This window comes from Eulemur rufifrons, chromosome 21 (assembly GCF_041146395.1).
Source record: "Eulemur rufifrons isolate Redbay chromosome 21, OSU_ERuf_1, whole genome shotgun sequence".
Classification (NCBI taxonomy): domain Eukaryota; kingdom Metazoa; phylum Chordata; class Mammalia; order Primates; family Lemuridae; genus Eulemur; species Eulemur rufifrons.
Window position 1 is genome coordinate 18,726,262 of NC_091003.1, and position 14,192 is coordinate 18,740,453.

A 14,192-nucleotide genomic window follows, 5' to 3' on the forward strand; every position below is an offset into this window, starting at 1 on the left:
GGTTCATCCTAGTTAGTGGGAGCCATTGTGTGGTTTGAGGGAGGCACCTGACCTGACCTTTGTCTTCGGACAAATCGCTTTGGTGTCCACGTTGCGCGGAGCCTGGCAGGGCCGTGGCTTAGGGCAGGTCTAGAATTCTTCAGTTGCACCTGCCCTTGCTGGTTCCGACTACGGAATCCTTCCCGTCTGCACACTCCCTTGCAGACACCCCAGCGCTGTGTCCTGAGGCCTGGTCACATGGCTGCCGGGGATGGCAGCAGTCAGCCCCGCTTCGCCCCTGGGCTCTGTGTGCCTGCAAGGCCACCCAGAGGCAAACCCGGGCTGGCCGGGCTCTGACTCTCGCCCCGCCGCCCCGCCAGGTGGAGAAGTCCCTGCAGCGCATCCAGAACGGGCAGCGCAACGCCATGTACACGTCACAGCAGAGCGTGGAGAACAAAGTGGGCGGCATCCCCGGCTGGCAGGCCCTGCTCACCGCCGTGGGCTTCCGCCTGGACCCGCCGGCCAGCGGCCTGCCGGCAGCCGTCTTCTTCCCGACCTCCGACCCGGGCGACCGGCTGCAGCAGTGCAGCAGCACCATCCAGTCCCTGCTGGGTGAGCCCGGCGCAGGCTGCGGGGCCGGGCGGGGGGCACTGAGGCCGACGGCAGCCGGGGCCCCTGGGTGCGTGAGGGTGCTGGAGCGCGTTGCTAGGAGAGCCGGGCACAGGCTGTACCGACCTGGAGGGAACAGTGCTTGTGACCCGATCTTCGCGTCTGCAGTGGCAAGGCGTCCGTGTCCAGCAGACACTGCCTCGGCTTGGCCCCTTCCCCGCACGGCACGAGGCCGTGTTGGCACACGCTGCAGCCCACGCTGTCGTGGCAGCTGGGGCTCTGACAAAGCCGCGTGGCCAGGGGGACGCTGGGCGCTTGGCTCCGAGGGAGCGGTGCTGCCTGAGCCCCGAGGTGGGGGCCTGGGATGTGGCTCCGCCTGGAGGACTGGGCAGGGTCAGCACTCGCCCCCTGCCACCCGCCTTTCTCAGAGACCCCTGTCTCCTCTCCCGAGTCACACGTGGATACACGTGTCCCGCGCTTTTGAAAAATTCTACCGATGCTGAGTATTTTGGGCTCTTTCCCCCGGGACGGTGGCAGGACTGTGGGTGCAGAGGCCCCTGAGTAACTTCCACTCCCTTCGTCTTGGTTTAGGTCTGCCCAATCCTGCCCTCCAAGCCCTCTGCAAACTCATCACTGCCTCAGAGACGGGCGAGCAGCTCATCAGCCGGGTGAGTGGAGCCCAGGCCTGGGGCTGCGCCGAGTTGTACAGGCCGAGTGCCTTGGCCCTAAAGAGGGGCCTGCGAGTGAACCTGGTCTCCTGGCCTCTGTGATTAGAAGGAAAGGCGGGCCCGGGGGTAAGGGAACAGCCCTCCCTGGCACGCACTAAGCGCAGAGGGCAAATTTTCACAGTGTTCTCTCTGGGTGCCGAGCCCCGGGGAATTGAGGGCCTTCAGAAGATGCTCTCGGGGCCCCTGTCACCTGTAGTCCAGGGCATTTCCTGAACTCTCCATGCAGTGGTCTCCTATACCTTGTCACCCCCACCCCCAACTTTCGCAGCTGACTGACAAGTGTCACGGCCCCTGCCCTAAGCCAGCAGGCGCACGGCTAGCACACCGGCATGGCCACAGGTGTCCGCACCATGCTTGAAGCAGAACAGTCACCCAGGCGCAGCAGCGCGCACACAGCCAACTCCAGCACAAGATACTGCGCAGCAGTGTTTACAGATGTGCTTTCTTTTAGGAAAATGTAGATCTAATTCTGGAAGTTGAGGATTCTAACTCTTGGCATCACGTAGGCCCTTCACAGACTCCCTTCTGACTCCACCCTGGCCAGTGAGGGTCCGGGACAAGCCCCAGGGCAGCCTGAATGCGGCGGCTGGGGGAGGGTGGAGCAGCCCCCGAGGAGCACAGAGCAGGTTTTTCAGTTCATGTCAGACTGTAATAATTTGAGAAGGTAACATGCATTGTTACGAGACATACTTGTCAGCAGGTTTCGTTTTAAGCAGACATATTTCCATGTGGAGATACAGCTGCTCCGTCTAGGATTTATCTCTGCGTTCTGAGTGGTGCCAGGAGCCTGCTCTGACCCGCGGCCGTTTCCACTGGGATTTGTAACGTAGACCCACTCAGTGACCTGTCTCCTCCTCTGAGTTGCTGCTCATTTTGCAATAAGTGTGTTACACCTCTTGTTGAATAGCATCAGGAAGACGCTTCCAGAACACTGCGTATTGCAACAAACATCCTGAACCCAGGAGGTCTAGAGGACTGTGTTCTACAGAAAGAGAAAGCAAGAATTACATTGCATTTGCAGGGCTAGGTTGAGAGTCCCAAAGAACCAGTTGCTTCATTTCTTGCTGTTGGTGCGAGCACGGGACTTCCTGCCCGATACAGTGTCCGGGCCCCGGGGGGGTGTCCCGAGGCTGCCTCCAACGGCGGCTGCTGAGCCTCTCCCGACTCGCTCTCAGCCAGGCTCTCCGGTTCAGTGTCCTGCAAACGCCCTGCCGTGCCCCTTCCCGCCCCGGCCTCTACGGCAGGAAGGGCAGGGCCTGGCTGACCGTGACCCCGACCCCGACCCGAGCCCCTCAACCCGCGCACGTCTGGCCTGGGTGTGGCTGTTCCTTCTCCTGTGTGTCCCCTGCTGACTCTCGCTCCTCTCCCCTCCCGGTCAGGGCCTCGGGCCTGGTGCGGCGCTTCCTACAGCAGTGATCAGCTCGTGTTGCATAACAGCCTGTGCTTGAGTCTAAACTCTCTTCTCTCTCTCTCTCTTTCTTTCTTTCTCTCATACTCTGCTGGCCGAAGGCTGTTAAAAATATGGTTGGAATGGTGAGTACTACTCTAAGTAGCGACTGTCGTCAGGTGAGCCCCTCCACCCGCCCACCCCCAGGCCCCCTCGCGCACTCTGAGCTCGGCGTGCACGCGCTTCGGAGCTCCAGGCTGGGGCCCAGTGCCGGTGGCCCCGGCGGCCGGTCCCCTTTCTCTGCTCTGGCTCCCCTCCTGCTCCGCCCTTCTTGCATCCTTGATTTGACCTTTTAAGTTCCACCAGAAGAGCAGGGGCAGAACCAAGTTTAAGTGAGTAACACCCTGCGAACTCACACAAGACCCCTGAGGCCAGACTAGGAAATCTGAAACGCCAGACACCCGCGTGGGCCACACGGGCTCTTCCTTGGGTGCCGAGGCTCTGAGATGTAACGCTGGTACCTCGTCACCATTTATTTCAAGATCCTAAACATGATTACATAGGTAAAAGTCGAGGGAGGGGACCAGTCCCCTAACATACCCCCTTCCAGTCCCCAAGCCCTTATGCGAGGCTGGAGGCAGAAGCCTGACCGCGCCGTCCCCGCCCCAGGAGGCCACACGGCCTCTTGCCCCACTGCCCCATGAGCTTCCCACAGACAGGACAGTAGGACCCTAGGTACGAAGGCACCTTGAAAACAATCTCAAATCCTATGTGCGCAGGAGGGTCGTTAGCGATGGCAGTGACGGGTGACACGAGAGTAACTCGGGTCGAGTCCTGAGGCGGGCCGAGGGCCGGAGACGGCGGGCAGGGCGGGCTCACGTCTGGCCTCCCTCCTCAGCTCCACCAGGTGCTGGTCCAGTTCCAGGCCGGCGAGAAGGAGCAGGACTTCGCCGCGGCGCCCATTCAGGTCTCCATCAGCGTGCAGCTGTGGCGGCTCCCGGGATGTCACGAATTCCTGGCGGCTCTAGGTAGGGCAGAGCATCCTGGATTTGGTGGGGTCTTTAATTCTACTTTTCTAAGTCTGCTTTTCCCCCTGGTTTCCGTTGGGTAAAGCTGACGGACCCTTAAGGGTCCTATCTCAAAGCTTTCTTAGATATTTTATTATTTTAAAACAGTTGAAGATTCTAGTGCCTCAGCGCGATTCCCAAAGGGCCCTCAGCTTTGTCCCATTTCCCGGCACGGGATCCCGTCGGCGAGGCTTTCCTATGAATCCGCTGGATTCCAGCAGTGTTGCAGGTCAAGCATGATTAGGGGCCAAAGAAAATAAAGATCAGAGTCCTAAAACAGTAGGTTCAATGCTGGTCTCCGCCACTGGCTGCTGGAAACTGGCAGGAAAACAATACTGTTGCGACCACCTCTGACGACCGCCGGCACCTCGAGCTGAACACGGCAGCGTTCAGGTGGTCCGTCCAGGACGCCCGCTTTCCCCATCTCGCCGTCGTCACATCCTGACATAGCACCTGCCGTGTCACTGTTCGCTTTCAGCAGATGCATCTGTTGCTAGAACACATGAGGCTGAGCCTCTCTCCTCCGGCCCCACTTCAGTGCCTGGTGACTCGCTCGGGAGCCATTGACTCCACAGCTTTCTTCTGAACGCTGCGATGGGTCAGGCAGCGTTGCAGGCACTGGAGACGAACAGCCCTGCCCTCCTGGAGTTTGCGTTCTAGCAGGAGAACGTGGGCAAACCTCAGTGCATCCAGTACCCGGGGGGCGCCCTAGAGGTGAAGGAGCCATGGACGGCAGAAGCAGGGGCGCGGGGGAGCCAGGGCGGGCCTCAGGGCACTGCGGGTATTCACAGGGGGAAGAGCCAGGCGCAGGGAGCAGCTGTGCGGTGGAGCCAGGAACGGGGCCTGGGGTGGGGAGAGGGGGAGAGGGCAGGTCCTGTGGGCCGAGGAAGCCTTTGGAGTTTAACCTGAGGGAAGCAGACGGCCTTGGGAGCGTGACGCAGTCTGACTTCACTGTACAGGGACGAGCCATCAGAGGGGGCAGGGCAGCGAGTCCTTAAAAAGGAATTTTCCTTCCCGCTTGTGAAGCGTGGGTATTCAGTGTTGGGCCATCTTGTCTAACCTTGTCGTGTGACCTTGCCCAGCCCACCTCGGCTTTGGGCTGGCTCCATTTGTTTCAGACACTTTGAAGGTAAAGGAGGAGCCCACAAAGCCCCATCAGGGGCTGCGTTAGACGGTTGGCATCCTTGAAGAGTCGGGCTACTTGTTTCCTTTCTCCTGTGGATCTAAATCATAGTCTTCTTGGTGTAAACATAGTAAATTTATACCTAAATCAATGTGGCCAGTAGCCAATGGCAGCAAGAGTGAGAAAGGCCAGTTCACACCCAGGGTGGTTCTGTCCTCACTTCTGTGACAGGCTTCTTGGGGCCAGGGACGCAGGTGAGTCGGCAAGAGGCCAAAGCCCAGACCTTTCTGTATAAAGGAAGCTCCCTCCCCGTCTGTGCGCTCCGTTGCCAGGTGTATCAAGGGGAACAGTCCAGAAGGAAACCCCCAGAATGTTAGCCTGGCTCTCTGGTGCTGGGATCGTGCGTGTGATACTCGAGGGCGAGTCCGTGTGCACACGTTTACAGTCGCTAAGTCCGTCCGACTGAGCGGGGGGAGGAGAGTTGCATCCGCAGGCCCGGCCTCTGGACAGGTGGCTCCGCTGGCTCCTCCAGGCCTCGGCAGTGGGCACCCGCCATCGGCACTCACCACAGGGTTGCAGGGATTGAGCGGACTCTGTTCTATTGAAGCAACCGATTTAGATCATTTTGGTAAAAGTAGAGGTTTCTAATGGAAACTATGTTTTAGTTATTAAATGCTGAATTCTCTGAAACCTTCCTGTTGCTTTCCGAGAGGAAAACGTCCCCCGGTGACCAGAATGCCAAGTGGCTCCTCCAGTGAACCTGACTCTACAGGGAACGATAGTGTCAGAGTCCGGGAGAGAGAACAGAAAGGCAGGAAGGATGGAGAGAGGGGGCGGGGCTGGCAGGGCACGGATTTCTCCCCGGGTGACGATGCTCAGCTGTGCAGGCGTGACACGCACAGCACGCCGACGACGGCAGCCCTGAGTATTACAGGTCCCTGTTATTTTCACGCTGGCCATCAGAGGAGAGGCGTGGCAGCGCAGGTGCCCTGTCCCCGGGGGGAGCCCAGAGATCCACCAAGGGAGGCCGAGGAAAGATTTTCAATGCCGAGGACTCTTCAGGCCCTCAATTCTTGCTTGGTGGTCCCCGTCTGTGGACACGGACCTGTCACTGGCCACAGGGTCTGTGTTTGGTTTCTCCCCAGGGAAACGTGTTTGTTGGTGCCGCTGTGATGTCTCTTAATAAGTCTAAGTGCTGTGTCAACAGCTCGTTAGCCGGCTTCTTGCTCTGGAAGCTCTGTGCCCTCTCCGAGTCTCATTAGAACCGTCAGAATCGGGGAGCAGCACCCCTGGGCTTTGGCAGAGCGCTCCAGCCAGGAGCGCAGATTCTCCGTGCTCAGAGCTCACGTGAGAGCCCACAGTGGCGATGCTGAACATGAATGAAGCCGTCGACCTTGCCTTTGAGAGCTCTGCACACACCAGCCTGAAATGTCGGTCCTGATGCTGAACCAAGTGGCCAGTGTTTGTGCTGGGCAGTCTTTAAGCAGACTGTTCTCCTGTGAGAGAATGAAAAAAAAAAACAACAAAATATTAATGAGCCTAAGTTCTGGTCCCCAAGCTCTCAGGGACACAGGCCACAGTGCCCCATGAAGGGACAGGGAGAGCCAGGCGGGGGGACCCGCACACGCAGCACACGGGGGCTGTGCCGAGCGGCTGTCCTGGGCGAGGCGGCCTGGCCCTGTCCGTTCACGTGGCTGACCACACGCAGACAGGGCGAGGCCCAGACCGGACGCTCGCTGAGGGGGCTTGCGGGTGTTCCCACGAAATGGTGCCAGGAGCCCCACAGCTCTAATCACGTTCAGGATATGACATCTTCCCTGAGGAAGCAGATGTTTATGTTTTTTGCTCCTCCAGGTTTTGATCTCTGTGAAGTTGGTCAGGAGGAAGTAATCCTGAAAACCGGGAAGCAGGCCAATCGCCGGACCGTGCACTTCGCGCTCCAGTCGCTGCTGTCTCTCTTCGGTAAGGCGCCCTCGGCCACCCTCCGCCACCGCCCGCCACGCCCCCGGGGCTGAACCAGCACACGCATTTTGGGAAGGGGAAGAAAAGAGAGTAAACGTTTTTGTGTGTATGTGTTAGGGACTGTTCAAGAGCAGTAAACAGAAACTCCCTGCTCCCCTGGAACTTACGATCAGCGGGGCGACAGTCAGAATGCAGGTAGTACGTACGAGGGGCCAAGCGCCAGGAGGAAGAAAGAGTAAAGCAGGGGAGGGCACTAGAAGCTGAGAGGGCTGCAGCAGAGCAGACAGGAAGTGGGGACTGTGTGCCTGTCCCTCTGCGGGGCCTGACAGGAGCAGGAGCCCAGGTCACGGGGGCCTGGGGGCCATGCCCAGCTTGACCTGTGTTCTCAAGGGCCCAGCTGGCTGCAGAGCAAAGGGCCCGGCAGGGGCCATGGTTTGCAGGCAGAACCAACAGGGTCCACTGAATGTGTGTCACGACAGAAAGGGTCAGTGGGGTGCCCTGCTGTTTGGAGCAACTGCCAGAGCGGGGTTGCTTTTGGCTGAGGTAGGAAAGCGGCGGGAGGATGGGTCTGGGTTCATCCCAGATACATTCAGTATTGAAATGTCCGTGAGACACAGTCACAGGCAGCTGGTCACATGCTGTGGAGCTCAGGAGGGACCGTGCAGAGATACCAATGTGCACGAGCCACCCGGGAGTGCGTGCGGGTCAGAGGGGAAGACGACTGTGCCCTGAGGAGGGGCCCGGGAAGGAGTGGTCAGTGAGGGCAGGACTGAGCAGGGGACACTGGATCTGGCAGCGTGGACCTCACTGGGGACCTTTACGAGAACAGGTGGGGACAAGAGCCTGAGTGGAGTAGGTTAGGAGAGGGGAGGAGGAGAGGCAGTTCCGAGAGTGACTGGACGACTCCTGAGGGGTTTGCTGGCCCAGGGGTGACGGGACGGAGCTGGAGGGGACAGCGGGTGTGGGCTCAGGACAGGGGACGTTGCAGGTTGCTCCAAGGGCCAGCCCCAGGAGCACAGGCAGCCCTGCCCAGAGCAGGCAGGCAGACGTGGGGTCCCTCTGCGGCCCCCACCCCATGCGACAGGGAGCAGACTAGGAACAGGCAGAGGCGGTGGAGGTCCAGGGTGTGTGTCACTGTAAGCTTGCCTCGGTGTTTTGTCCCCGTGTAAGGTTTGCTACTGCTTCCAACAAGGCTGTGCTTTTCAAGATTGTGAGATTAACTCAAGTAATACAAGTAGCACCTGCATTAATTCTTTGCTAGCATCTATGCATAGAAGGATGGTTTGTGATTCTGAAAGGAAAATCAAAACCATACAGAATTCTGACCGCCCTTTGGGCACTCCTGTTTTGTGCTTAGATTCTACCGAGCTACCCAAGCGCCTCAGCCTCGACAGCTCCTCCTCCCTGGAGTCTCTGGCTTCGGCCCAGTCTGTTTCCAATGCCCTGCCCTTGGGCTACCAGCACCCTCCCTTCTCTCCCACGGGTGCGGACAGCATTGCCTCGGACGCCATCTCCGTGTACAGCCTGAGCTCCATCGCCTCCTCCATGAGCTTCGTCTCCAAGCCCGAGGCAGGGTCAGAGGGCGGAGGCCCCAGAGGACGGCAGGACCAGGACAGGTCCAAGAGTGCTGCGTACCCGCAGCAGCGATCCACCCTGCCCCGCAGCCAGCTGTCTCCGCAGACCCGCCCTGCAGGCAACAAAGAGGAAGAAGAATACGAAGGGTTTTCCATCATCAGTACTGAGCCTTTGGCGGCCTACCAAGAAAACAGGACGGCTCGCTTCTCGCCAGATCACAAACAGTCCAGAGCCGGGACCGCCGGGGGTGTGAAAGTCTCGGTGAGCTCCAAGGGGAGCGTGAGCACTCCCAATTCCCCAGTTAAAATGACCCTCATCCCCAGCCCTAACTCACCCTTCCAAAAGGTTGGAAAACTAGCAAGTTCAGACACAGGAGAATCGGACCAGTCTAGCACAGAAACAGACAGTACCGTGAAATCCCAAGAAGAAAGCAACCCAAAGCTGGATCCACAAGAGTTAGCCCAGAAGATTCTAGAGGAGACGCAAAGTCATCTCATTGCAGTGGAGCGTCTCCAGAGGAGCGGCAGCCAGGCGACCAAGAGCAACACTCCGGAAGACGGCATCGCGGGGCCCACCAGCGCCGCCGTCTTCAGAGCCTCAGAAACAAGCGCGTTCAGCAAGCCCGTCCTCTCCCACCAGAAGAGTCAGCCGTCACCAGTCACTGTCAAACCAAAGCCCCCAGCCAGGAGCTCATCCCTCCCCAAGGTGAGTTCCGGATACAGCAGCCCCACCACCTCCGAGACGTCCATCAAGGACAGCCTGGGCCAGCACAGTGGCCGGCCGTCGCCGGGCTCCGACTCCCAGACTTCCCTGATGGACCAGCCTCTCTTCAAACTGAAGTATCCCAGCTCTCCGTACAGTGCTCACATTTCCAAATCTCCAAGGAACATGTCCCCAAGCTCCGGCCATCAGTCTCCTGCTGGCAGTGCCCCGTCCCCAGCTCTCTCCTACTCCTCAGCGGGCTCCGCTCGTTCGAGTCCAGCTGACGCTCCCGATATAGACAAACTGAAAATGGCGGCCATTGACGAGAAGGTGCAGGCTGTCCACAACCTGAAGATGTTTTGGCAGAGCACACCCCAACATTCCACAGGGCCCATGAAAATCTTCCGTGGGGCCCCTGGAACGATGACTTCCAAAAGAGATGTCCTCAGCCTATTGAATCTGTCACCGCGGCACAACAAGAAAGAGGAAGGAGTAGATAAGCTTGAACTGAAGGAGCTGTCTTTGCAGCAACGTGAGGACGCACCGCAAAAAGCCCCTCCCAACGGCCACTGGCGCACCGAGACCACCACGCTGAGCACGCTGCCCCTGCCGGGGGGCCCTCCTACCGGAGCCCCTGCGCGCCCTTTGAGACTTCCTTCTGGAAACGGCTACAAGTTCCTGTCCCCAGGAAGATTTTTTCCTTCCTCCAAATGCTAAAGCATCTTTTCTACCCCCCGACTCCGAGTGCAGCAGCCCACAGACGGGCTTGGTGCCCACTTGGGCCTGTTCCCTTGTCCGAGTGCAGTCACCCACACGGCCACCAGCGCCACCCTCCCAGGGTGTGCTCTCTGGGAGAGGGGCACCACCATGCCCAAAGGCCACCACACACACACTGGTGGCTTCTCTGGACCTCTGGGCCAGAGTCATCAAAAGCCAGGACTTCTGTGGGGTCAGTGCAGGAGGCTCATGGAATTTCCTACACACTTCACCAAATGTTTACCTTTAAACTCCTGCTTCTCATCTTTGATAAGATTCTTCAACAGGATTTTGTACAAAAATGGTCATGGTTCTGGGGTGGGGAGAGGAGAGGGAGCACATATTTTGCTAGAGGTGTATATGCAGTACCTTTTATACACAGAAATACAAATAGAGCTTTTTTTAAAGGCTTTCAGGTGCTGGTTGGGGGTGGGATATATAAAATCTAAGTTGAATTCTACATGAAAGTGTTATATTAGCCAAAAACAGAATAATGGTTTAAAAGATGCCAATGATTTATAATTAAATTGTAGCAATTCTGGTCTCATGACAGTGTGACATCACAGCAACGATGCAGTAACTCATGCTGAAACCTGCTTCCACCCTCAGCTGCTCTGCTCCACCGAGCTCTGCAAACCCCTTTGGGCCCCACTGTCAACCAAACTTGAATTTTCTTAAAAAATTTGTGTAACTCTTATCCAGGCATTTTAGAACTATGCAATTGTGATTTAAAATGCAACTTTGTGCTTTTAAAACATTGACCTTTTTTGTACATGGATGAACAACTTGGTTTTATTATCAACAGTACTTTGCATTTATAGCTATTATTTTTAAAAGCTCAAAAAATTTTTTAAACTGTCAAATTTTGAATAGTCATCAATAAGTAATTATCAAGTTTGGAGGAAAAGGTTGAAATTACTCAGTTTCCTTATAAGCAAAAAAAGGAAAAAAAAAAAAAAAATCCCTTGGCTAACTAGATTTAACCAGAATCTAGCCTTTGAGCTCCTATTCCCTTTTATTACCTGCTTAATTTTATTCTCCTTCCCCAGCTCCAGGCCCCTCAGACCTCTCGTATCTAAATCCACTGCTAGGTTCCCACAGTCCCGGCACCCCCGTCTTCCTCATGGCTGGCGTCCCCTTGCTCCTGCTGTCTGAAGGACAAGCCCCCTCCCCTACCGTGGAAGACCAATGTCTGTATCCTGAGAAGCAGGGGGACCTTTTGCTGGGATATACATCTGAATTATTCCTAAACAAGGGAAGAGATAAGGTGGACTTTTCCTCCAGCTGTGACAGTATACTTCAGTGGTTGCCAGCCTGGGGCAAGACAAGGGAATAGGCTAATTACACGTAACCATTAATTTATTTTAATAAAGAAATGAAATGCTAAAAACCACATTAGTACTAAGTTTAGTTGGAGAATTTAAATAAGTCAGTTTTGTTCAGTTTTCTTAGAGAGACAGTCTCACTCTGTCGCCCAGGCTAGAATGCAGTGGTGTCCTCATAGCCCACTGCAGCCTAAAACTCCTGGGCTCAAGTGATCCTCCTCCCTCAGCCTCCTGAGTTGCTGTGACTACAGGCACATGCCGCCACGCCTGGCTAAGTTTTAAGTATTTTCTTTTAGAGATGAGGTTTCACTATGTCACCTAGGCTGGTCTTAAACTCCTGGGCTCAAGTGATCCTCCCTCCTCGGCCTCCCAAAGTGCTGGGATTACAGGCGTGAGCTACCGCGCCCGGCCTACAAAGTATCTGTTAGGTGATTCTGAAATTAAAATCCTACCACCCTCACTGTGAGGTTGTACCACACAAAGGTGGGCAGCCACCTGGCCCAGGACACCAGCAACACATGGCGTGAACATGAGGGGCCTGGCAGGAGGGACTTACGTACATCGAGACTCCCAGGTGGAGTTTTAACCTTGGGTAGTATCTCACTTTATAAGCATACACTGACCATTTCACCTGCTCCTCAGTGTACTCCTCTGAAAAGAAAAAAGGATAATATTTATCCGATTTGTTTTGTCATCCTGAGCTACATCATAGAGATTTTTCGTTTAACCCAATAGCCAACAATAAGGATGTCACATTCTAACCCCGATCCCAACACTAAAAATAGAAATATTTTATAAAGAAACAAGCAACTATGAGAGTGTCTTTATGTTAGTAGGGGAAAAAATGGTAATAAAAGTACCAGAGTAGCAAATGAAAGCCAAATTTATAGCACTGTGCATTTAGCAAAATCAGGTCCTCAACAATAAAAAATAAACCTCAAATTTCTAACTCCACACGCAGGCGGTTAGGCTGTCCCTTTCTCAGCAAAGCTCTCGCAGCTTCTTTCCCAAGTGCCAAGGATCCCTGGAGTGAAGGCCCGGGGTCCCGACTTGCCCCCCGCTAGCCAACACCCTCCACGGCCCGGACCGCTGCCTGTGGTTCTCAAGCCAGCGAGGAGGCCTCGTGGACTCTAACCTGGTTTTAGTCCTAAGTACATTGTTGTTTAGGTTTCACACTGAAGAGTCAAATGGTATATGTGATTTTTTTTGTCCTAGGTATAAATTTCAATGAAGGGAAAACAAAGGTGATAAAATGATAGGCCCAATCTAAAGATCACTGTAGAGTCGCCGCTTCTTTATGTTACTCTCGGTCTTGGTGTTTCTGTATGACTGAAATGGATGTAAAATCATAAAATCAAGGTGAATTTTTCAGGCTACACTGTAAAAAGTATGCACTTAAAATCATGAGCGATTGTATGGTTCACAGAGGTTTCTTTGTATAGATCAGGCTCGGCAACTATGACCCACAGGCTAAATCTGGTCTGGTTTTTTACGGCCATGAGCTAAGAATGGATTCTACCTTTTCAAATGGTTATATAAGGACGTACATATTATTCTTGATTTTGCCTCTTGGCCCTCACAGCTAAAAATATCTAGTACCTGGCCTTTTAAGAAAAAGTCTGCCGACCCCTGGCATAGATGACAGAAGACATAACCGGAACAATAGTTTGTTTCCACAGTCTAGGAAGAGGCCGTGCAGTGGCTGCAGTGGCTGCGGCGGCTGGCGTGCCCGGGGACCCCGAGCACCGAGGCCACGCGGGTAAAAGCAAACGACCCGTGCAGAGCCGCTGGCTCTCTGCCCCACATGGGAGGAGTCAACAGATGTGGGTATATTTACAAAGATATTTTTCGCTTGCCATTTGAAGAAAAGCATTGGATATGTTTCCTTTTAGCTCAGGAAGCCGGAATGCCCCGCCCTCCTCCACCCCATCAGATGCAGATAGGCGGAAGACAAGCAGATACGCCCTCTTAGAAACCGTGGCGTGGCCGCAAATCTATCTTCATTCTCACCAGTGAACTACTCAACTACTTTAATGATTTTTAACTAGTCAAAATGCCAAGAGAAAATTAGCTACTAAAAATATATTTTGATCCATTTTGATTAACTGATGTGCAGCAAAATGAAATAGTTCTCACCTCAATCCCATGTTTTAAAAACTCACGGTTCACACGTTACTTGCTGGGTTCCAGCAGGAGACGAGGTGCCACCCACACTATCCTGGCCTGCTCTCGTCTGTCCCGGCGGCTCCCCAGCAGGCAGGCACTGTAGCAAGTCCCTGGTCCGTGCATGTCCCTTTGCCCCCCAGCCACACACACTTGCAGACCCACAAGGAGAACTGTAGCCTTGATAATTTCAGTTCAGGTTGGAAAAATACCACGCAATAATCTGGTTTGCTTTTAGTACGTAGGCAAAAAGTAAAAACTGTATAATTTTCATCACATATTTTGTTGTTTTCTCTAAAATGAGTGTACATGTGGTTTGTGAACTGGGCCCTTGTTTGTGCCAGATCCTTCAGAGATGTTCCACGTCAGCACACCTGTGGTCCCTCTCCCTCCTCAGACACCCTCCCCACTTGGCATTCACGTTCCTTATATGCAGTGTTAGCCATCTTTGGCCTATGTGGACTTTTTTGTAAATTACACAGTTTCCAGATGGCATTAAACTTTTTATATTACGAAATTTACCATGTAAAAAGAACTTCATATTTTTATTGAGATTGCTAAGGCACTTGGCCTTCTTCCTTTGTGATTTCAGTGTCTATTAAAGCATGAATTCCCTCAGTTTTAAGTGCTGTGTCTGAATCACTTTCTATACACATTGCACACTTGCTGGGTTTCTTTGCAATACAGAGTGGTCACGTGTCAATAATGAGCAGGTATCTTTGTCGGGAGTTTTAGCCTCATCTGTGAGCTGCAGCCTCACATACGCCAGCTGGCGAGCACGAGAAAGTGCGCAGCGGAGCTGTCCTGCCTGTCTCT

General features: G+C 54.6%; 1 protein-coding gene across 1 annotated transcript in view; it reads left to right on the top strand.

The window, feature by feature from the left end:
• TTC28 (tetratricopeptide repeat domain 28) overlaps window positions 1-10,644 on the top strand; it is a 526,655-nt gene extending 516,011 nt beyond the window's left edge. Inside the window, exons 17-22 of the mRNA XM_069497389.1 lie at window positions 360-591; window positions 1,180-1,256; window positions 2,826-2,849; window positions 3,602-3,731; window positions 6,748-6,855; window positions 8,213-10,644. Coding sequence (XP_069353490.1) covers window positions 360-591; window positions 1,180-1,256; window positions 2,826-2,849; window positions 3,602-3,731; window positions 6,748-6,855; window positions 8,213-9,849 — 2,208 coding nt within the window. The 3' untranslated portion in view covers window positions 9,850-10,644. The remainder of the gene's footprint in view (window positions 1-359; window positions 592-1,179; window positions 1,257-2,825; window positions 2,850-3,601; window positions 3,732-6,747; window positions 6,856-8,212) is intronic.
• The last annotated feature ends 3,548 nt before the right edge of the window (window positions 10,645-14,192 follow it).